Consider the following 22,772-nt stretch of genomic DNA (forward strand, 5'->3'; position numbering starts at 1 on the left):
TCAAACATACCATGCAAATACAGAAAGGTTATCATTCCTAGAAGCTGTACAAGTTTTACTAATTTAAAACTCCCATAAAAAAAGATTAAACTAAGACTTAGCTGTTACCTCTTCCTTATTGCTGGAAAACTAAACAGTACCACTCAGGGGGAAAAGATACACTTCTGACAGAAACATGGCTAGTTCTCAAAAATCCTTTTCCTACTAACAGACTGCATAAAAATTTACAAGTTCTGGATCACACCATGCAAAAATAGAAAAAAAATACACAAATCTGGAAAAAAATATTTTCAGCATACGACAAAGAGTTTGTATAAATAAATAAGAAAAATAAACAAATGCTCAGGTGGAAAAAGAACTTGAAAAAAAAGGATAAAAACTACAACAGGGCAATAAACATATGAGAATGTGTCATCAAAGAAAGAAATGTACCTGAAAATAATGAAACCCTACCAAAGTGACAAGGGTTTGTTGTTTGTTTTTAACAATAGCCATTGTTCAAAAGAGTGTACAAGAATTTACACATTTAAATGCTTACAGCAGCATTTGTTGGCGCAACCTTTCAGAAAAACGGTACAGTTAATATGCCATATATGCAAGTTTTAAGCATGTGTTTTGCCCCAGAAACTGAGCATACAGGCATATGTCCTAAAGCAATAACTATGCTTTAAAGGAGTTATTCATGATATGGTCAAAAACTGGAAGTAACCTAAAAGTCCAAATGGAAAAGCCTGGATTAATAAGTTTGGTACAACCATGCCATGAATGCTACAAGGTTGTTAAACATGCTGTTGTAAAAGAATTTGTGATGATTCATTAAAATATTACATATTAAAATTTAAAAGGTATTTTATAGATATGTAAAATATATTTTTCATGCAACAGTATATACACACATATATTTCCCTGTACAATATGTTCACATGGTCCTAATTTTGTATTTTACAGTAGGAAAGAGGACTCAATATTTTCAGTAAAATGAGGAATAGGGGTGCTTTATATTTTTATTCCTGTGATTTTTCTCCCTTTTTCTATTTTTCTAGAGCAGATATGTAATAATTATTCTTGTAAGAATGTTGTCTTTTAAAAAACTCTTCTGCCCAATTTGGTAGGACCTGATTTCCACATCTTTTCAGTCATAGGAAAAAGCATACTTATTAAAAGACATTTCCCAGAAATAGTCTCACACCCACCAGAATGGCCATTATCAACAAAACAGAAAATGACAAGTGCTGGAGAGGATGTGGAGAAAGAGGCACACTTATCCACTGTTGGTGGGAATGTCAAATGGTGCAACCACTGTGGAAGGCAGTTTGGTGGTTCCTCAAAAAACTGAATATAGAATTGCCATATGACCCAGCAATACCATTGCTAGGTATCTACTCAAAGGACTTAAGGGCAAAGACACAAACGGACATTTGCACACCAACGTTTATAGCAGCGTTATTTACAATTGCAAAGAGATGGAAACAGCCAAAATGTCCATCAACAGACGAGTAGCTAAATAAACTGTGGTATATACATACGATGGAATATTATGCAGCTCTAAGACAGAATAAACTTATGAAGTATGTAACAACATGGATGGACCTTGAGAACATTCTGCTGAGTGAGACTAGCCAAAAACTAAAGGACAAATACTGTATGGTCTCATTGATATGAACTGACATTAGTGAATAAACTTGGAATATGTCGTTGGTAACAGAGACCATCAGGAGATAGAAATAGGGTAAGATAATGGGTAATTGGAGCTGAAGGGATACAGACTGTACAACAGGACTGGATACAAAAACTCAGAAATGGACAGCACAATACTACCTAACTGTAATACAATTATGTTAAAACACTGAATGAAGCTGCATGTGAGAATGACAGAGGGAGGAGGGCTGGGGACATAAATGAAATCAGAAAGAAAGATGTTAAAGATGGTATAATCTAGGAATGATCAGAGTGTATAATAATAGTAAAATGTACAATGTACAAATTTTTAAAATGTTTTTGCATGAGGAAGAACAAAGGAATGTCATTATTGCAGGGTGCTGAAAATAGATGGTATTTAATATTTTAAAATGTCACCTTACGTGTGAGACTAAAGCAAAAAATGTTTATTTGTTACAAAATTTATATTTTGACTAGTGCATTTCCTAATATAACTTATGTAGATAGTTTGATTGAACACCATAAGCAAAAAAAAAAAAAAAGTAGTTCATGTATCAAATTTTTACTGCATCCATTAAATGCTTCTAATTCTTTATGTTATAATCTTATCTACTATAAAGATGGAACACTTATTTTAAATAGAAAACAAATGAACAATTGTATTGCCAAGCAATTGGGTAAAGGACAATAACTGAAAGATCTTCTATTTTAAGTAATTAAATCACATTTAAAGTTAAATAATAACCCACATGTAATTATCTAGTTTCTTTCATTCAACAACTTTTACTCTGAGTGCCTAAAATGTGCTAAGCACTCTACTGATCACAACTTGACGCAGCCCTCTTCAAAGCCCTGGACCTGAGATAAAATAACATTCAAGTCCAAAGAGTTCATCTGAACATTTGCTCCTAAATCTAAAGGGAAACAATGCCTCTCTGATAAAAACTCCTGTGTGCGTAAAGACGGCCCCGATGCTGCCTCCCTCAGCTGCTAGGTCTTATGTATACAGCTCTTCTACCCCACAACATGCAAGGCGCCCCACCCTAACCCAAACCTCAAAACTGAATCGCAATTTGTCCAACATGAAGTCTGTCTAGCGCATAATCACGATTCCAATAGTAAAATAATGCAGTGCTTTATTTGAATCAAATTTCAGTGAAAGCAGGCCAACTGAAGCCACCTGTTACTTGCATAGAACCCTCTTTTAGCAGCTCAACAGCAAAATGCTATAAATATCCATTCTTTATGAAATTGTTCAAAGATCACTTTTAAAGGGAAGGTTCTCAACTGGACAGCTGGCATTAAGCTAGTTGTATTTAAAGACTCTACGCCTGCATTTTAAAAGGCACCGATAATTGAAAACATTGTAGTGTAAGATTACTACATTGGTAGGGAAAATATTACTAGGTGTATACTTCCTAAAAGCATTCTACTTGATGGTTGAACTGTGAAACCCAAAATCATTTAAAGTCTATAAACTACTATTTGCCTGAACAGTGTGCACACTTTTTCAAAAATGTTCATTGGATAATACTAGTGTTACAAATAACCTCTTTAACCTGCTGTAACAGCAGCCTAGATTTTTAACAGCTGTCAAAATAGATTTCAGTATCCATTCTACTCAAATGTGTAGGAGAATATCTGAAAACTGTCAAGGAATGTCAGGATGTGGGTAGCAGTACAAAACGTAATCCAGCCGATTCCACCAACTACAGAGGAATGGAGAAAGCTCAAATCAGTTCAAAGAAGAAGAACAAAGGGAGAAGAGCAAAGGAGGAGAGCACATCCAAATACAGGTAGAGCCCCAATCTCGTGCTCGGGTCCAATGGGCTCGTCTAACAGGAGGCTACAGAATAGGATTCTGAAAAAGGGAATCATTCATTCCTCATAAGAGGTGGACACAGCTCCTATGTGCCATTCACTTAATGGTACTAGGGGGCACTGCTGGTTCGGCACAGGATCACCAGATTTAGCAAATAAAAATACAAGATGCCCAATTAAATTTGAATTTCAGATAAACCATGAATATCGAGACATGGGCGTCCTGTATTTTATGTGGCAACCCGACACAAGGGAGATAAACACAGGATTTCCTCTCCCAGAGTCTCTGTCAGATAGCAATAATGAAAAAGGTAAAAAAAAAATTAAACTTCTTGTTAAAATTAAAAATTAAAAACAAAAAACAATAGGAGACTCTTAAAGAAAACCAGCATAGCCAGGCCTGTCCAAATTAGTCCTATCTAAAATGCTCTGAACTAAACATATATGTACCCACAGTATTTTTCATAAAACCTACAGGCAGGGCTTTTTTTTTTGTTTGTTTGTTTGTTTTTTTCATGGGCAGGCACCGGGAATCGAACCCAGGTCTCCAGCATGGCAGGCGAGAACTCTGCCGCTGAGCCACCATGGCCCGCCCCCACAGGCAGTTTAATGTCAGAATCAAACATGAGGCTCAACTATGACCCTTCGGCTCACAATTTCAATATTTTATCTATGCTCAGATCACCTACAATTACCACAAAAATCTGGAAAATGTGCTGACAGTTTATTCTGCCATAAAAGGGAAATGACTAGGGAGATTTTGTTCAAAACAAAATGAAGCAAAGCAATGAACAAGAACGATGAGAAAAGTTTTGCCTCTTCTAAGTAACACTTGTTCACTGAAAGGTGAAGGTAGGAACAAGATTAAAGAAAGAAACACAGAGCATAACTATTTTCCTGTTTGGCTAAGGTCTGCAAAAAACATTCAAAGGCTTCCACTAAATGGTTTTAAGTTAGAGAATAGTTTTCATCAAGAGTTACCTCTTAGGTAAAAAAAAAAAAAAAAGAGAGAGAGAGAGATCCAGGGAGGATGGAAGATGGGAGAGCAGGAAACTCTAGGAATGAGTCCCTCCACTGACACAACTATTGAACTGGCAGGAACTAAATGGAATCAACTCTTTGGAAACCCAGGAGTCCAGAGGACACTGTGCAGCAACCTGGAAGGAGCAGGAGGAAGAGGCTGGTAAAGCAGGGCTCCATCCAGCCTGAAGTGGCTATGATATCTCATCCCCGGGCTCATGTTAGGCACCAGAGGAGACTGCAGCTCAGGCTCCTGGCACAGCTTCCAGGTGCCAGGGTAGGACACAGAGAGCTAGTCCTCCAAATGCCAGAGGGTATCGGGGTGTGCTCTGAACACTGTTTTTCTTTTCTTTTCTTTTTTTTTTACATGGGCAGGCACCAGGAATCGAACCCAGGTCTCCGGCATGGCAGGTGAGAACTCTGTCTCTGCACCACCATCGCCCGCCCTGATCACTGTTTTTGATTAGCTACTTCAGATCACTGGGGGCTCTGCTTTAAGGGCAGCCGCTGTTTCAAACTCCCTTGGGCAAAAGAGACAGAGGAATCATAAAGACAGCATCCTTCCTCAAAATAATGGTAAACAGTTAAAGGGCTGCATTAACTGGGCAAGTGCTGAGTGAAGAAAACTCAGCTTCAAAAGCCATAGAAGAATGGGTGCACAGGTGGTTTAGTGGTAGAATGTTCGCCTTCCATGTGGGAGACCCGGGTTTGATTCCTGGACCATGCACTGCTCCCCCTCCAAAAAAAAAAAGCCATAGAAGATGCTCCTGGTACAGCTGCTGGCCTCATCCTCTCTCCACAAAACAGGGTGGAAGCAGCTTACACAGCTGCCGGCCCCACTCCAGAGCAAGCAGTGGGGCCCTGTGTGCATGCTGGGGTGCACGTACATTGGTGCCAATCTATGGGGTGAAGTCTGAAGAACTAGGCCAGGGAAATGATCTCAGACTTGCTCCCCCAGAGGCTGTCCTGAGAGCAGAGAAGCTACTTACAGACAGCTGGGGCAGCATGAGAAAGAATTCAGTTGAAATAGCCTGGGACAAAGGACTACCTGCAGTAAATTATACAAGAGAGCACCCAGGAGGGGATAAAAGTTTATTTCAAAGGAAGGAGAGGGGACATTCACACACATGTTGGTAAGCTGTAAACAGGAGTATTCCTAAGGTCACCAACAGGCACAAGTCCAAGAAAAGAAGCAGATCTCATGGCTCCACACAGCTCAGATAAGACAAAGAGGACCCTGCATCTCACATTTGTCTTGAGCTGATCTTCTCAACAAGAGGGCTAAGTTCTGAGGGAGAACACCGGCCTGAGCACAACCTATTTGTAAAGACTGTGAAAGGTGATTTTTGCTTTGGTTTGTTTCAATTCATTCCTGGAATTCAAGAAAATATCTGTCATTCCACTAGCTGCACACAAACTTGAGGATCAGACAGCTCAGGGACTAAATCCCAGAGTTAACAATTCAAAATATTAAAAATTAGTGTGCAAAGAAAGATTACAAGACAAACATAGAAAAAGAAATTGATGGCCCATCCAAAGGAACAAGCCAAAAATCCAGAAACAATCAATTGAGAGGGCCAGACTTTGGACATACCAGAAAAACACTTAAAAAATGGTTCTCAGTATGCTCAAGGAGATAAAGGAAAACAACTAAAGGATATGAGGAAAACACTCAATGAACAATAGAGGACTCTCTTTGAGATTCTCAATAAGAACCAAACAGAAATACTAGAGTTGAGAACACAGTAACCAAAATGAGAAACTGCCTAGATGGTTTCAAGAGCAAACTTGAGGTAGGAGAAGAAAGTATCCGTGATGGCAAAGACAAGAAAATTGAACAGATTCAGAGAAGCAGAAATGAAGATGAATTAAAAAGAGCAAACAAAGTCTAAGGGAGACTTGTGGGATAGCATCAAGTGTACCAATATACACATGTTGGGAGAAGCAGAAGAGAGAAAGGGCAGAAGAAATACTCAAAGAAATAATAGCAGAAAACTTCCCATATTTAACAAAAGACATAAATATGCACACTCAAGAAGTACAACAAACCACAAAAAGGATAAACTCAAAGAAACCGCACCCAGACACAGGGCAGTCAAACTGTCCAATGCCAAGGACAAGAAGGGAGTTCTGAAAGCCACAAGAGAAAAGCAACAGGCGAGCACAAGGGAATCCCGAGAAGATTAAGGAGCAATTTTTCATCAGAAACTAAGGAGTCAAAAGGCAGTGGTACAACATATTTAGCGTGTTGAAAGAAAACAATTGCCAACCAAGAATTTTATATCCAGTGAGAACTGCTTTCAAAAATGAGGAAGAGATTAGTACAGTCCAAGATAAACAAAAGCTGAGGAGCTCATGATCACCAGCCTTAGCCTACAAGCAACGCTAAAGGGAGTTCTTCAAACTGAGAGGTATAGAACCAGACAGTGGATCAAAGCAGCACAAAAAATAAAGCTTTCCAGGAAGGATTACCATATGGGTAATAAAAAATGCCAGGACTATTGTATTGCATTTTTTTTTCATGTAACTCCACTTATTTCTTACAGGTGCTAAAATCCAAATGCATACAAAGTAATGATAAAGCTATGGTTTTAGACATACAGTGTACAAAAATATAAAGTATAACAAGTAATAAAAAAAGGTAGGGGACAAAGGGATATAGGAACAGTGAATGGGTATGTTACTGAAGTTAAGTTGCTATCAAATCTCAAATGATTGCTATTTAAGATGTTAAAATTAATGCCATGCTAACCACAAAGAAAATATCTGAAAATACATTCAGGAAGAAATGAGAAGTGGCCCAAAATGGCACAACACAAAACATCCAAGAAACACAAAAGTAGGCATTAATGGAAGAATTGAAGGTCATGTAAGTTATAAGACTTACAAAGACAAAAACAGCAAAATGGCAGAAGAAAGTCCTGCATTATCAGTAGTTATTTTAAATGTAAATGGATTGAACTCAGCAGTCACAAGGCAGAGATTGGAAAAATGGGTAAATAAGCACGATATAACTATATGCTCTTAACAAAATAATTACCTTAAATGCAAAGACAAAAGTAGGTTGAAAATGAAAGAATGGGGGCAAAACATAACCAAGCAAATACTAACAAAAACAGAGCTGGGGTAGCTGTACTGATGTCAGATAAAATAAACTTTAAGTAAGAAACAGTTGTGGTGGACAAAGATCATTGGATACTAGCAATAAGAAGACATAAAAATTACAAATACATATGCACCTAACAGTAGAGTCCCAAATACATGAAGCAAATATCGACAGATTCGAAGGGAGAAACAGACATTTGATCATTAATAGGAGACTCCAATACACCACTTTCAATAATGGATACGCCATCTAGCAGAAGGTTATAAAGCAATAGAAACCTTGACTGATACTCTAAAGCAACTATAACAGACATAGAAAACACTTAACCTAACAGCAGCAGAATACATGTTCTCCTCTGGTACACACGGGTCATTCTTCAGGATAGATCACATGTTGGGTCACAGAGCAAGTCTCTATAAACTCAAAAATAATGAAACATACAATATATCTTCTCTAATTCAATGGAATGAATTTAGATATAAATAAAAGAAGGAAAAATGGAAAAGTCACAAATATGTGGAAATTAAACAATACTCTTAAACAGCCAACAGGTCAAAGAAGAAATCACAACAGCAATTAGGAAGTGTCTTGAGATGAAGGAAAATAAAAATACAATATACAAAACTTACAGGATGCCGCAAAGGCAGTGCTGGAAGGGATATTTATAGCTATAAATGCCTAAATAAAGAAAAAAAAAGAAGCAAACATGTCAAATCACAGAACTAACTTCACAACTGGAGGATATAGAAAAAGAAGAGCAAAAACTACTCCCAAAGCTAGAATAAGATTAGAGATAAATGAAAGAAATTAAAAGAACAATAGAGAGAATCAGCAAAACCAAAAGTTTGTTCTTTGAAAATATCGATAAAATCGACAAAGCTTTAGCTAGACTGACAAAAAAGAGAGAGGACACAAATAACTAAAATTGAAAATGAAAGGGAGACATTACTACTGACTCCACACAGATAAAAATCCAATTTTAAAAGGGGCATAAGGCATGAATAGATATTTCTCCAAAGAAGTTATACAAAAGTCCAAAGAGCACATGAAAAGATGCTCAACAACTTTAGCTATTAGGAAATGCAAATCAAAACTACAATGAGATACCATCTTACACCCACTCGAATGGTAATTATTTTTAAAAAATGGAAAATTACAAGTGTTGGAGAAGATGTAGAGAAACAGGAACACTTCATTCTTTGCTGGTGTGAATGTGAAATGGTACTGCTGCTGCAGAAGGCAGAAAGTTAGGTACAGAATTAACATACAACCTGGCAATCCCACTTCTAGGTATATATCCTAAAGAACTGAAAGCACAGACTCGAACAGATATTTGCACACCAATGTTCATAGAAGCATTAGTCAGAATTGCCAAAAGATGGAAGCAATCCAAGTGTCCACCAATGGATGAATGGATAAAGTGTGGTATGTATACACACACACATGAATGTGCGTGCCACAGAGTATGATTCAATCATAAAAAGTAAGGCACTCTGACACATGCAACAACATAGCTGAACCTGGAATCACGTTGAGTGAAATAAACCAGACACCACAAGACAAATATGGTATGATCTCACTGATAAGAAATAATTAAACGAACTCAAAGAGCCAAAAACTAGAATATAGGCTAGCAGGTGCCAGAGTCAGTGTAGGGAATGAGGAGTTGATGCTTAAATCGTACAAGGTTTCTATTTGGAGTGACAGAAAAGTTTTGGTAATGGATGGGATGCAGCAAAGGCAGTGATGCTAGCACAACATTGTACAGCACAGTGAATGTAATTAACAGTACATATACGGAATGTGGCTAAAACGGAGAATGTTAGGTTCTACATAAGGTTACAAGAATAGAGATTTTAGAAAACAAAAAAACCACTGGACTGTACAACACAAACAGGGAACTGCCAAGTAAGCCTGGATTATGGTCACTAGTACAATTATAAAAGTGTTTTCTCAATCAGAAAACAAAAGCTCTGAAAAAGAACTCATGGTTACCTTTCAAACATCCACATTCCTCACTTTTTTAATCTCATTGTTTCAAATAGTCCCTTGAGAATAATGTAATCTTGCATTTGTATAACCTGATACAGTTTACAAAGTACTTTACTCATATACAATCCCATCTCATCCTGACAGGAGCCCTGCGACTTCAATAGTGATAACTCCATTTCACAGATGAGGAAACCGAGGCTCAGAGGGTTGAAGTAATTTTTACTAAGTGACATGACTTGTAAGCAACGATGCTAAGACTAAAACTTGGGTCTTCTGTAGGGGCCTGAGATAAATAGCATTTATGCCTCTCATCTGGCCTTTATCACATACCTCCCAGTAAGAGCCTCAGTATTCTCATCTTGTCCTGTTGTGTTACTAAATCTTTACACAGATTTTTCTCACCAACTAGATGATAAACTCCTTATGGACTAGGGTTGTGAGTTACATTCTTTGCCTTCATTCCATCCTTCCTTCAACAAAACATACTGAGCCCCACCCATGTGCCAGTATTGGACAGAGGAGGATAAATGGGACTAAGTTGTGTCTAATCAAAAAGGTAAACAAGGACAATATGCTGTAACCGGTGTGTAACAGAGGTGCACGCAGGGTGCCAGCAAGCGCTGAAGGGTCAGGAAGGGTGGGGCCGAGGGACAGGGGGGTGGGGGGGTGGGGTGGGCAGCACATCACCATGCAAATCAACACCCGGTCAGTAAGTGCCCAACAGTGAATGAATGAAAGCTCTCCCACGGGCAGCGAGCAAACATGAATGGTTCCTGGGACTTTGCTGGGTTGTAGGATAATTCCACGGCAGCTGAGTCAGATTCTGCACAAACCAAAAGACATTACTGGAACTGTGATTAAAACATGCTAAAATAAAGCCAAAACTTCCTACACTGTAACTCTGCAATTTCAAAATATGAGTGGTAATCATCTTCCAATAAAAACAAATGGTTTGCTTCATGGTAACCAAAGAAACAAAAAGAGAGGGTGGTCTGGAAATGACTTCAAGAAACTATCCTGATGAAGGGTGCCTTTGAAATTCAGGTAAAAATAAAGTATGCCTCGTTCCCAGCCCAAACAGTCATTTGATGCTACGACCATGGCAGCTGAGTCAGCCACGGAAAAGTTGTTTGAGACACAAAGTCTATTTTATACATGGGAGGGAAGTGCCTGGGTGTAGCACCAGCCCTTCCCCTACTACGAGGTGCCCTGAGCTGACCTCGGTCTGCCCAAATCTTCAACAGAGGGACCGGAAAAGAAAGGGTCTGTTCCACCCCCTTAATTTTATGCTGCTACAAACTGAAAGAAACAGAATTCACTCCTATACCAACTGCAACATACAGTTTCCTAAACTAATATCTGAGGATTTCCACCATCTACAAACAATGGGAGAACTTGCTCTAATTTACAGCCCTCAAGTTGGTGCTTTGCCCAATTCCAGAGCTTAAGGAGATCATGCCTCAGCCAATCAATTCCTAGTTTGTCAAAATCAAGGATGCCATGAGCTATTAGGTAACACATTCCTTATTCTTTTTCCTCTCTGCCGTTTGCAAAGTCTGTTTGCCTACCCATTTCCTGCCCATTCGTGCAGAGGCCACAGAGGCCTCCATTCCCCAAATCTTCTTTAAAGGAAAGGAATTTTTTGAATCACTGCCTTTCACTTATTAAAAAAAAGAGACAGGGAAAGAAAACTGCTAGTGGTAAAAAAAAAAGGCAAGCTATATGGAGCTACACAGGGTTAAAATGTGATAAATAAGGGGGACTTTTAAATTGGCAAGCTGAAAAGAATCTTCCAAGATGAAATTTATAAAACGCTGGAGTGAAATACATTAACATGACCATTAAATGTCCTCAAGCACTTTTCTTTTAAAGGCCAACATTTTCACTCAACTAAAAACCAGGAAGAGCTCTGCAGTATGAGGGGGATGGCAAGGATTCCACGTGGGTTTTAGGATCAGAATCACCCTGGGAACCTTAGGCATGCTTCCAGCGCTCTGAATCTTGGTTTCCTCACCTAGTCAATGGAGATAATATCTACATAATCTAGAAAAAAAAATCATTGAGCACTTACTACATGCCCAGACCGCATGCTGAGCTTATTATCTAATTATTGAATATGTAGCATTTAATTTTCACAACCATTAGTTTGCCTCCTCCGGCCACGTCCCAACTTGTAGTCTAGGTGCAGTCTGGTGTCAGAGCAAATAGGAGGGATCACGCCTCTTCTTCGGAATATCATCACACTCTAGCATCCTGGGACTAGAGTGTTTTGGGGGGAAACGACACTGCAACATTATTCATACTAACTTTATGTCTTCTGAAATCCAGAAGTCCTTTCCCCCTCTATGCCCCCTCTAACTTTGATATAGGGGATGCAAATGCAGGGACTCCACTTTCAGTGAACCGTATGACCTCCTTTTATACCCAAACATTCTGGATCCCAATCCTGTCATTGAGCCCTCAGCCCTCCCTCCCAGGTTCATCCGCAGGTTTGATAAACACATCTGCTCAGTCCAGCTGACACTGCAGCCCTCGCTGTGGCCACCGGCTTCACAAAAGAACAACCTGACAGCACTCTGCCTTAGTTGTACCACTTTTCTCTAGCTTTTCGACTTGGGGCTTGTCTGAGCACAACATGGGACCCTACAGAAATAACTCATACTCAGGCATGTACAAACCTGGAAGCACAAGGGACCCCTGTTCCATCCCTCAGCCGCTCCTGAGGCGCGTTCCATGTGGCTTCTCACAGGAGCCCGTGGGGTGGCAGCCCAGGTGTCCACAGCTGTGACCAGCTTGATGACGCCTGGCTTTCCTCCTTCCCTGCTTCTCTCTTCCAAGGCCCTGCTCCCTGGGATCGGTGCCCAAAGCCACTGCTTCAGGCTCTGCTTTCTCGAGGACCCACGCTCAGTCACACACCATCAAGATGCTTGGTGATGCCGAGCAGGTAGGTGAGTCCCCAGGCACAGCACCGAAAACCTCCCTTAAGGCTGGAGTTAGCTCTGTCAGCCATGGAAGCCACTCTAAAACCACACAACGCTGCTATCACCCAGCCGCTACTTCTCCACATCATTGATCGGCAAATATAATTTGTCAAACAGAAAATAAGATTTGTCAAAGGCTCTGTGGAAACTGAAGATATGGAAGACTTCCCAGATGCCTGTGTTCTGTCCAGAGCCCTGAAGTCTTTCAGCAAATGCTAGCTCCCTTATTTTCCATTCCCCCATCAACGAAGAAATGACCTTAGCTTCTATAACCCATTCGCCCCATTCTTAGGAAAATCATGCTGCTTCTTATCTCCTTGTCCAACACTCATAAGACATGTTTTAAATAACTTTGTAGTATCTTACACAGGATCACTGTTAACCTCACAGGTTTCTACAACACACAGAACCTACTTCATCCCTCCTCTTCTTTTTCAAATGGAGACACTGTTATTTATCTCAGGGCTTGTATGTTTCTCCCTATTCCTTCATGACGCTCAGAAAAATCAGAAGTGGTTCAGCATTGCCATTTTAGTCACACGTCTTGATGCATATTAGGTGCACATAATCACACAGATAGAAATATACATGGTGAAAGTCAACATGATATACGTATTTATGCTGCACATACAAACACTCGAATTCTACTGGCACATCAGGGTATGCCGCTTCAGGAATTCTGATGCTTGTGCTTTATGGGAGTGGAGTGCGCTGGGGAAGTGGGAAGAGATCTCTCCCATCCGGTCTGGGAAGTAACATTCCTCCTCTTTCCAACTTTACAGTCCACAACATCAGCAAAAAAGGAATCTTTCCTGGAGCCTCATTTTCCACGGGATGCTGATCGTCAGAATGCCTGGAAATTCCAACAGGGGAATGTCCAAAAAGCTTGGGGAAACGCTGCAACAGAGCCGCCAGCTCTGCCTTTCTCAAACCCAGACTCAAAGTTTGAGCTGTGAGAGGCAGTTCAGAGGTCCAGGGAGTGAGTTCTTGCTGAAAGTGGTGTATAGAATGTTCATGTAATTTAATGAGTAACCAGACCACACACGCACAAAAGCATACTGCTTGAGTGGTAAGAAAACCTTGAAAAGATTTTTAAGCCAATGATTCCATCATATGGAACACACTTTTACCACTGACATGCTCTTTAAGTAAAAGAGTCCATGGAGAATTTTCCAGAACAATGATGGGCATTACTAATGAGGACTGACCATATAGCACCCCCACAAATATCCCATCTTTGGCTCCCTGCTTCCCTTCCAAAGAGGTGCTTCCATAAGATCTAAGGAAACTCTATTCCACTCTACATTTGAAGCTGCCATAAACTCTGGAGAGTCTGAAAATGACCATTCACAGCAATAATACCAGGTAGGCAAGAGAGGAAACAGTCCTCCATCCTGCATGGAAACCATCTTGGCAGCTTAAAACCAGACCCAAAACAAGGACTCTCACAGGCTAATGACATTGGATAGAGGCAGAGATAGTGAAAAGAGTACTGGACTGAGGAGAGTCAGAAGCTTAATGTCTCTGGGCCTAGGAAAATCATAGTGCTTGGCCAGAGATTTTCAAACTTTTTTCTCGGAGAATGAGGGTTAGCGTCTGGGGGCAGGAGTAGAGGGTGGGGGAGCGGGCTCTTCATTCCCTGTAAGCTTTCACTTACAAAGAACTTTTCTGATAAACATCCCCAAAACTTGAAAGCCGCTCTACCAATGACCACTCAACCACCTTCCATCTCGCTGATAGCCTATAGCCTATGATCTTTCTATTTGAAGTTTGGTCTATGGACCAGCAAGCATCGATATCACCTGGGAAATTGTTAAAACCAAAGGCACTCAGGCTCCAGACCAGATCTCTTCAATCAGTTTTCAGGTTAACAAGATTCCCCAAGTGATTCGTATACACATTAAATTTTGAGAGGAACTGGTGGTCCGAGACACTTTTATCTTTTCCTAGAAGCATTTCAGATGTTACTGCTTAACGCTACTTCTAATCAAAACACCCTACAAAAGTATCTTTCTGGAAGGAGCCAAGAGAACTATTGCTGAGTCTCATAATTTTATGGATACTTAAAAGGAATGAAAATATTAGGTGACCAGATGTTTCCCACCATCATGTTAGAAACTGGAGGAGTATTGGGATGAACCCATGGATGCCCCTTTCTACATTTATCAAGAAAACATTCTTGATGGACAATATGTATCATGCTTCCCTCTTTCTAACCTACTGCTACCCATCCCTCCAAGGAAGGATCAGGAAGCCTGCCCCTGTACAGAGCACATGCACAGAGTCCCCTATTTGTGTGGCTTCCTTAGTGGCAGTTTTTTTTTTACTTAAAAGGCAAAAGTGGGGTGCACGGGTAGTTCAGTGGTTAGAATGCCTGCCTTTCACGCAGGAGACCCGGGTTCAATTTTAAGACCATGCACCCCCCCCCCCAAAAAAAGGCAAAAGTCTTGTAAGTCCTAAAGCACTTGTTTCAACTGATGCATTCAAGTTTACCTCTTCCAATCAGCTTCTCAACCTACCCAACCCACCGTGTTCTCAAGTCTGTGTGGAGGTGCTTGGCGAATTGGTGTTTGCTTGAGGTTTCTTACAGGTTACTCTTTGCCAGATAGCTTTTAATAGCATCATCTATCATGCAAAAACAAAACAAACAAAAACACATTGACTCATTTGGGATGTTTTCCCTATTAAACTAAGACAAGGAAAATTTTATTTAAAATGTTGATTGTGGGGTAGGAACGAAATTCTAGAATTAGCTTTTGAGTCCCAAAGAGTCCCAGGCTCTGATATAAGCTGGCTAGTTCTTCTGAACTCCGAGGTGGCTACTGGGAGCAGGTCTCTGGGCAAGACCCAAACCTTTGACCAGGCTAATCAAAAGGGAAAGCTCATTCCCATTCTGAAAGTTTTGCTTTTTTAGGAGAATCCTGCCTCAGGCAGCTTCCATGGACCTCAGTCTGATTCTGCATTTTAATCTATGTAAATTGGTTGAGTTCAGTAAGGCCCCAGGAGGAAAGATTAGTAGGTTTGAAAAAGGAAGGAGCAGGCTAAAAACCTGAAGTAGTGACTACATTTTATATATATATATATATCATATGAGCACCACAGCTTTCCCGACCAATGAACTTCACAAGGCACTTCACCCAAGGATGAAAATCTCCAAATTTCTCCTCCAGTCAAAGAAGAGCAATATTTTCCCTCTTCTCTGGTGGTGTCAATTTTCTATGGCATTACATTTCTACAGGACATACCAGGGAGTTTTCAGTTACATCTCAGGTTTTGAGACAAACATCTCACCTGTGATTGTTTATTCAAACATAAACACACCAATATGACTGCTATGAGAAGTTTGTCTGCTTTTTAATTGCTTACGCCGGGGCCCTGTTTATAACATATACTTCGCTGCTGAAGTTCTTGAGTGCCAAGCTAAACAACCAAACAAAGTTACTCACAACAAAGACCACGAAGGTACGACCTGCAACAATTCACAATCGGTCGATTCCACAGAAATCCCAGGCCAACCCAAAGAAAATGACAACACCCTAAGTGAAAAGCGTTTCTTATATCAAGTCCCTGAACATTTCATTCACAAAATGATTTCTTCTTTTTACATTTACCAACTGAAAGGAAAAAGTGTTGACAAATTATATGGGAAAACTGGGTCAGTGTTGTATTTTTTTAGGTCCCACTATGATGGGGAACAGAATGACAAAGCACACGTAGGAAGTGCAGCAAGGCAGATATATATTTTCAGGATTCCAAACAACCGCAATCTCTTCTTGACAATCCTTTAAGTAAAAAGACGTCCTATCATTAAGGAAAATATTCTTTACATTAGCTCCATATTAATCAGAGGTAAATTTAAACCTAAGGGATAGAATAAGACATCAATGGATTATCAATAATTGACATCTGGACAATACAAGATTTTATTATCTCCATTTCACAGATGAGAAAAACTGAGGCTCAGGAATTAATTGGCTAGCCCAATGTGACTGACTTCAAAATAGACACCTGGGTCCTCTACAACATATGTCCTTCTGTGGACATATAAACAGCCACCTGGACAATGCCTTCTTTTCCTCTCTCTCTCTCTCTCTCTCTAGCCTTCGCTTCTACCCCACACATCAGGGCTGACAGCAACCAACCTGCTCTGAGCTGACAATGCCACCAGGTGACCAAAGCAGAAACTGTTTGACCCAAACCTTATCTCCTCGCATTTCTTTCCACTAGAGGATCATATACATATGCCAACTAAGCTTTCTCAAAAATGAAATACACCCTTCATCTTTTAACTCCATTTCTTTCCCCTCCTCATTCTCAGTACTCCCCTACCTAAAAGTCCACTTGGGTTCTTTGTCATCTCTGCAGGATTAAGTTCAAATTTCTTAGCTGGCCAACAAAGTCCTGCACACCTACCTCTCCTGTTGCAACTTTTGCCTCTGAAAGCTTAGCATTCAACACTCTTTTGGCTGCACTGAACTCACCATTTCCTGCACAAAAGTAGGCCTTTTCATAAGGCAATGTTTTTATAAATGCTATCTCTTCTGCTTGGAAAACGCCTTCCTTCCCCAGTCTCTATAATTCCTTTTACTTACTGAACCAATTTCTATTGAAGATTCAACTCAAACATTTCTCTTCATTAGTGAATTATTTCCCAACTCCACTAGGCAATTGGCTGCTAGGTTCACAGTGCTCCCCGACCCCCCTCTCCCCCTTATATTACCCTACCTATATTTTAGCACCTATGGCATTGTATCAGTCATTTATTCAACACTAAATATCTATCAAGTACCAAGCACTGAGCTAGGAACCTGGAATATAGTAAATTGCTTCTGCTTTTCCACTGCATAACAATGGGTCAGGAAAATAGCAGGCAGTCAGAAAATGTTTGTTGAATGAACTGATTAACAGATGAATGAAAGAACTATTTTTTGTGATCTAAAAAAGCAAATCAGAGTAGAATATGGCATATCTGTACTATGGAAAGGAAAAAACCCACAAAAATCATAGAAGCAACATCTTCACTCTCTAAAGCCATCAAATATGCCCAGACCTTTTCAATCTTCCCAGTTAGTTTTGCCTCAAGCGCCACCATGTCAGATCATCCTTTTTTGTACTTAATTATAAGTATAGCAATAATCTGCCATTTATTTACTACAAACATACACTATTTTCCCTATAAAGGTTATATCGTTTGGGGTTAAAAATCTTGGTGGATTAACTTGTGAATGAAATTCCATGCATTAACATTGTTTCTACTGGAAAATGTATGTCAAGTCCTAGGGACAAGAATTATATATAAACCATACTACATAACCATTTTGCAGGAGAGCTGCAGGGAAAATCAGTGGATTCCATTTTTTGTCATTTGCAGGTAATAAACAACCTTCTAGCTACAGAAACAGTCATCTACAAAGTGAAACTGGCCAGAAGTCTTAATATTGTCTGAGCTGGTTATGAAAGCCCTGGAAGCAAATTCTTCTTAGATGACTGATCGTAACTAACACCCATTGACCAAATCTTGGGTGAAAAATATAGAAAGCCAACAAACAAATCCACAGGGACTGATTCAACCATTTCCTCTGGGTTCCGGATGATCACCAATCTGAGGCAAAAGATGAACCAGGTAACCACTAGATGCTCAACAAATTCTAAGTTTAAGAGAATGAAAAGTTAGTTATCAAAATACATCCCATGAAGGGTGCATGGGTGGATCAGTGGTAGAATGCTCGCCTTCCATGCTGGAGACCTGGGTTCACTTCCTGGTCAATGTACCACCACCCCCAAAATAGATACAACCCATGAACTCAAATAAAGCATGCTCAATGTGCTAGATATCTCTCTTTTTAAAGCCAACCCTGGGAAAAGACAGCCATGTTCATACTATGACCAGTTATTTTTTCTCTATTATTTTTCTTTAATCTACTGAGATATGAATTTGGCTCCTACTCACCAAGCTGTTGACTTTTTGTTTGTTTGTTTGTTTGTTTTGCATGGGCAGGTGCCAGGAATCAAACCCGGGTCTCTGGCATGGCAGGTGAGAACTCTGCCTGCTGAGTTACTGCGGCCCACTCTTTTTTTTTTTTTCACCAAGTTTTAAAGCTTCTACAACACTTAACAAAATATGTGTGTTTGTTCAACTGAGGACTACAAAATAAAGTAAATGACTCATGATGGTTTTGGTATTGGAAATCTTAGCCATCCAATGAATGAGTCATTCTGAACAGCGTAGTTTTCTGAATGGGCAAGAGCTTTATACACCAAAATAACTTTGGGGGTTTATTCAGTTGGGTGTAAATATTCAAAAAATATATTACATATTCCTCTGCCTTCTTAAAGAATAGATTTCAAAATACATCTTTTTGTATCATTAATTGTAAACAGCAGCTGCTGGTTTATGTTACTATAGAGTGATGCTGGCAGCATTGATAGAAAGTTCCTACCTTAGTATTCCCAAGCCTTCACACCTCCTTCCTTTCCCCCAGTTTTCTAGTATCTGAAGTTATGGTTCTTCTGTTTCATTCCCAGATGTCAAGCTCTCAGGGGTCATTTCTCACTGCTAGTTATAGCAGTCCTTCACTCCATTCTAAATGTACTAGCCCTAATATGCTATGGATTATTTTTCAAATCAAAAGAATTAGTTAGGACTGTGTCTAAGCTAAAAGTATGTTCTGAGAGAGGGTCTAAAGGATTCACCCTGACATTATGCCCTCTACTCTGGTGCCTAAATGGGCCTTTTGCTCCAATTCTTCTTTCTTGGCTAGGTTCCATCTCTGCAGGCAGCCACAATCCAGACGCAGCTACATCTGAACAAACCCTGGTGCTCCTTATGATCCCCACACTCCAAAGTAAACCAAACCACTGTATGAGCTCACTAATGAATTCCTGTCCCAGCCAAATGGCAAAACAAGTGCAAAAGTTTGCAAGCAGGGCAGGCCATGGTGGCTCAGCAGGCAGAGTTCTCACCTGCCATGCCAGGGACCCGGGTACAATTCCTGGTGCCTGCCCATGCCAAAAAAAATTTTTTTAAAGTTTGCAAGCAGGCAAATGGCTAGGTTTGAAGATTAATCCAGAAACTCAAAACTGGTCCCTAACTTTACATCCTGGTTTTATATTTTGTACACCTACACCATTTAGCAGCATGAATTAACAGGTAGGTACCTTACACAAACACGTATGCTAAAAAAATTTGAGGGAAAAATGACTGAATAATTTTGAAAAACACACAGAAGTTCAGTTTTGGGGGATTATTAAATGACAACATTTTTAAATTAAGCAATTTTTTTTTAATATCATACATTTACTTGCTTTATTTACTGACCTGATTGGGGCTCTATTGAGAAATGTCCTCTCTGTCACTCAAAAGGAAAAAATGTTACTCCAACATTTTAGTTACCTAAAGATTAATCGTCATTTCAAACATTCCATGCAAACTCTGAAGTCAAGCATTCAACATAAATTACTGGACTTAAATTCTTTGCATTCTATAAAATGCAAAAGTTCCTATAACCTTATTAGGCAAACCTGAGAAAGCAAAGCCAAGCAGGTGGACCTGATCACCAGGGAAGCTGCCCTGTCCCATTAAGGAGGAAGCAAAAGGAGTGGATCACCAGTTATCTTCATCATGCTTGCACACCCTTTAGAAGGAGGCTGGCCCTTCAGCTATTTATAAATGTGGAACTGAAGGAACTGAAGGGGCCCTCCATACTTGGCAGCCCAGGATCCTTTGGGTGCAGTCCTGACCGGTCAAGAAAAGGACCGGGAGGATTTCAAGCGTCACTTCTAGCCTTCCATCCTATATATGGAAACATCCCATTCTAGTGCTTTCAGCATCATGAGTACTGCACGAGCGAGGAGGCCGGCCTCCGGTTCCTTGCCCTAAAGGCAACGCTCACTTTAGTGTCCCCCGGGGCCAAGCTGTCCTGGATTGGACCTTGTCATCAAATGGCAACCCAGACCTCTGCTCCCTTCTAACAGGGAACAGCTGGAAGAAAGGACTGCGTTCTTTCCTCTGCCTAGACTCCGGGGGCTCTGTTCAATCTCCTGGTGCAGCATGGCCGAAAGAATTTTTCCTATTCAAAATCCCAACTGGCAGACCTTTCTCCACTCCCAGCATCCCCCACCCCCCAGGATAGAATTTCAGCCTGTTACTACCCACGCTGGTAAATGGCAAACTGCTGACCCCTTCAAGTATATATACTTTCTATACTACTTGAAGTGTCTGGAAATACTAGCAAGGTAGTAAGAAGCAATTGCCATATTCAATAAAGTTTCCTAATAAAAAGCATCAAGGCCTATTCCTTCTACCAGACCTTTTACATAAATTCAGTATGGATAACGTCATGACCGTAAGTGTAACCAGGTAATATACACACTGCAAATGTCATTTTAATAGTCTGAAGCATCACCTACATATTATTCGGAAGACAGAGCTCTAAGACCAGGATATCCGTAGGGACAAATAAATAACAAAATTGAATTTTCATTTATCCCACGAACAGCCTTATCAAAAACTGGCTTTTGAAGAGCAGTCCCGGGCTTCCTCCTGTGTTGCAGAAATCCAGCAAGCCACGTTGCCCAAAAGAAGAAAAAAAAAAAAGCCCAGAAAATCCAGACTCTACGTGACCTGACTTACTTATTTCCCAGGAAATTTCATGAGAGAAAAATCAATCATTCATGCTACCCTAGCTACCACACGCAAGGGACTGAAGGTGTTCACGGTGGGCCGAAAGAAAAAAAAAAAGAAAGAAAGAAACCAAGCGGCCAGCGTCGGAAAGTAGGCGGCGGGGACCAGGGAAGGGGGTGGGGAAGGGAACCAGGGGCTCTGCGGGCCTCGCGTCGGCTGGGTGCCCGCCGAAGCCGCGGCCGGGGGCGGAGCCCGGGCCCCAGGCTGGGAAGCGGGGTGGCGGGTGGCGGCGGCGCGCACTTACCCGGGCTGTTGGCCTCGCCCTCCAGGACGTGCAGCTCGGCGCAGTCGGCCAGCGAGTGCTCCAGGCAGAGCTGGAGGAAGCGGGCCTGGGTCTGGCTCACGCGCTTGAGCAGCGACAGCAGCGCAACAGTCTGCTCGCACTCGTTCCAGCCCTTAAACCAGCCCGCCAGCACCCCGACCTGGTCGCGAAACATCATGGTGAGGGGGCTGCCCTCGGTCTACAATGCCCCCTCGGCGTCCCCGCCCGCCCCTCCTGCCCCAAAGTTGAGCGGAGCCACAGCCCCGCGGCCACCGAAGCCGCGGTCCTGTTCCAAGGTGGTTCTGGTGCCGGGACGCTGCAGGTACCGCCTCGACTCCTGCCTCTCTCGACTGGTTTCAGTTACGTTCTGCTGGTTCTGGCTGATTTCCCCAGGGAGGATGACAGACGGAAATATTTCTTTAAAAAAAAAATAACTATTTTTCTTTTTTAAATCTCCACAAGGCACACAACTGAATGATGTATGTTCTGTTTTCCCCCCTTCTCGCAGCTTCGGGATGGTGATTTTTGGCGTCCGGGGGTGGGGGGGGTCTCCTCCCCGCTGGGCAGCAGTTCGGACCCTTCACACCCGCATTCCCGAGCGGCGATCACCACTGGAAGGAGAGAAAGGGCTGCAGTGAGACCTGGGCCAGCGAGGGCGCGCGCCCGGGGATGAGTGCGTCGGAAGGTCCCCGGGCCTGGGGGGGTGGGGAGGGGTGGGCTCACGGGTGGTTCGCTTCCCCCCAGTTCCAGCTGCCCCCTCCGCACCCGGATGCGGGAGATGAGCTATTCCCGTCCTGGGGATGGCGAAAAGCCTCTTTCCCAGGTGCCGGAGGGGACCCCGTAGCTTCCTGTTGCTGCCGCTGGGAACGGGTGGTGCTCCCCGCACGCCGCACCCGGGGTGGCCTCCGGGTCTGTGCCTGCGAACGCCAAAACCAGCAACAGATCTCCACCGCGCAGAAAACTTGCAATGCGGCTGAGAAGGGGTGCAGGCGCGGGGGCGGAGCGGGAGCCTAATGCAAAGCAGAGGCGGAGGCAGCGGCAGCCCGAGTTCCTTCCTCCTACTCCTCCTCCTCATCCTCCCCCTCCTCCCCCTCCTCCTCCTCCTCCTCCTCCTCCTCCTCCCGGCGAAGCAGCCGAGCGGCTGCAGCTCCATCTACAGCAACAGCGAGCATCTCCACCGCCAGGCTCCCCTCTGGATTCAGGCCGTGAGCAGCCGCGGCAGCAGCTCGAGACAAAAATAAACTCTCC

At 41.8% G+C, this 22,772-nt stretch overlaps 1 protein-coding gene across 3 annotated transcripts in view; it reads right to left on the bottom strand.

Annotated features, from left to right (window-relative positions):
• Positions 1 to 22,772, bottom strand: part of SAMD4A (sterile alpha motif domain containing 4A) — a 240,429-nt gene that overhangs the window by 216,936 nt on the left and 721 nt on the right. Inside the window, exons 1-2 of one of the 3 annotated variants that reach the window (XM_077122586.1) lie at positions 22,290 to 22,596; positions 21,507 to 22,135 (exon numbers count right to left, since the gene is read on the bottom strand). In XM_077122586.1, coding sequence (XP_076978701.1) covers positions 21,507 to 21,702 — 196 coding nt within the window. In that variant the 5' untranslated portion in view covers positions 21,703 to 22,135; positions 22,290 to 22,596. Of the gene's footprint in view, positions 1 to 21,506; positions 22,136 to 22,289; positions 22,597 to 22,772 lie in introns of those variants that run through there. The other 2 variants (XM_077122584.1, XM_077122585.1) reach the window with 2 other exon arrangements.

Source organism: Tamandua tetradactyla, chromosome 12 (assembly GCF_023851605.1).
Source record: "Tamandua tetradactyla isolate mTamTet1 chromosome 12, mTamTet1.pri, whole genome shotgun sequence".
Taxonomy (NCBI): Eukaryota; Metazoa; Chordata; class Mammalia; order Pilosa; family Myrmecophagidae; genus Tamandua; species Tamandua tetradactyla.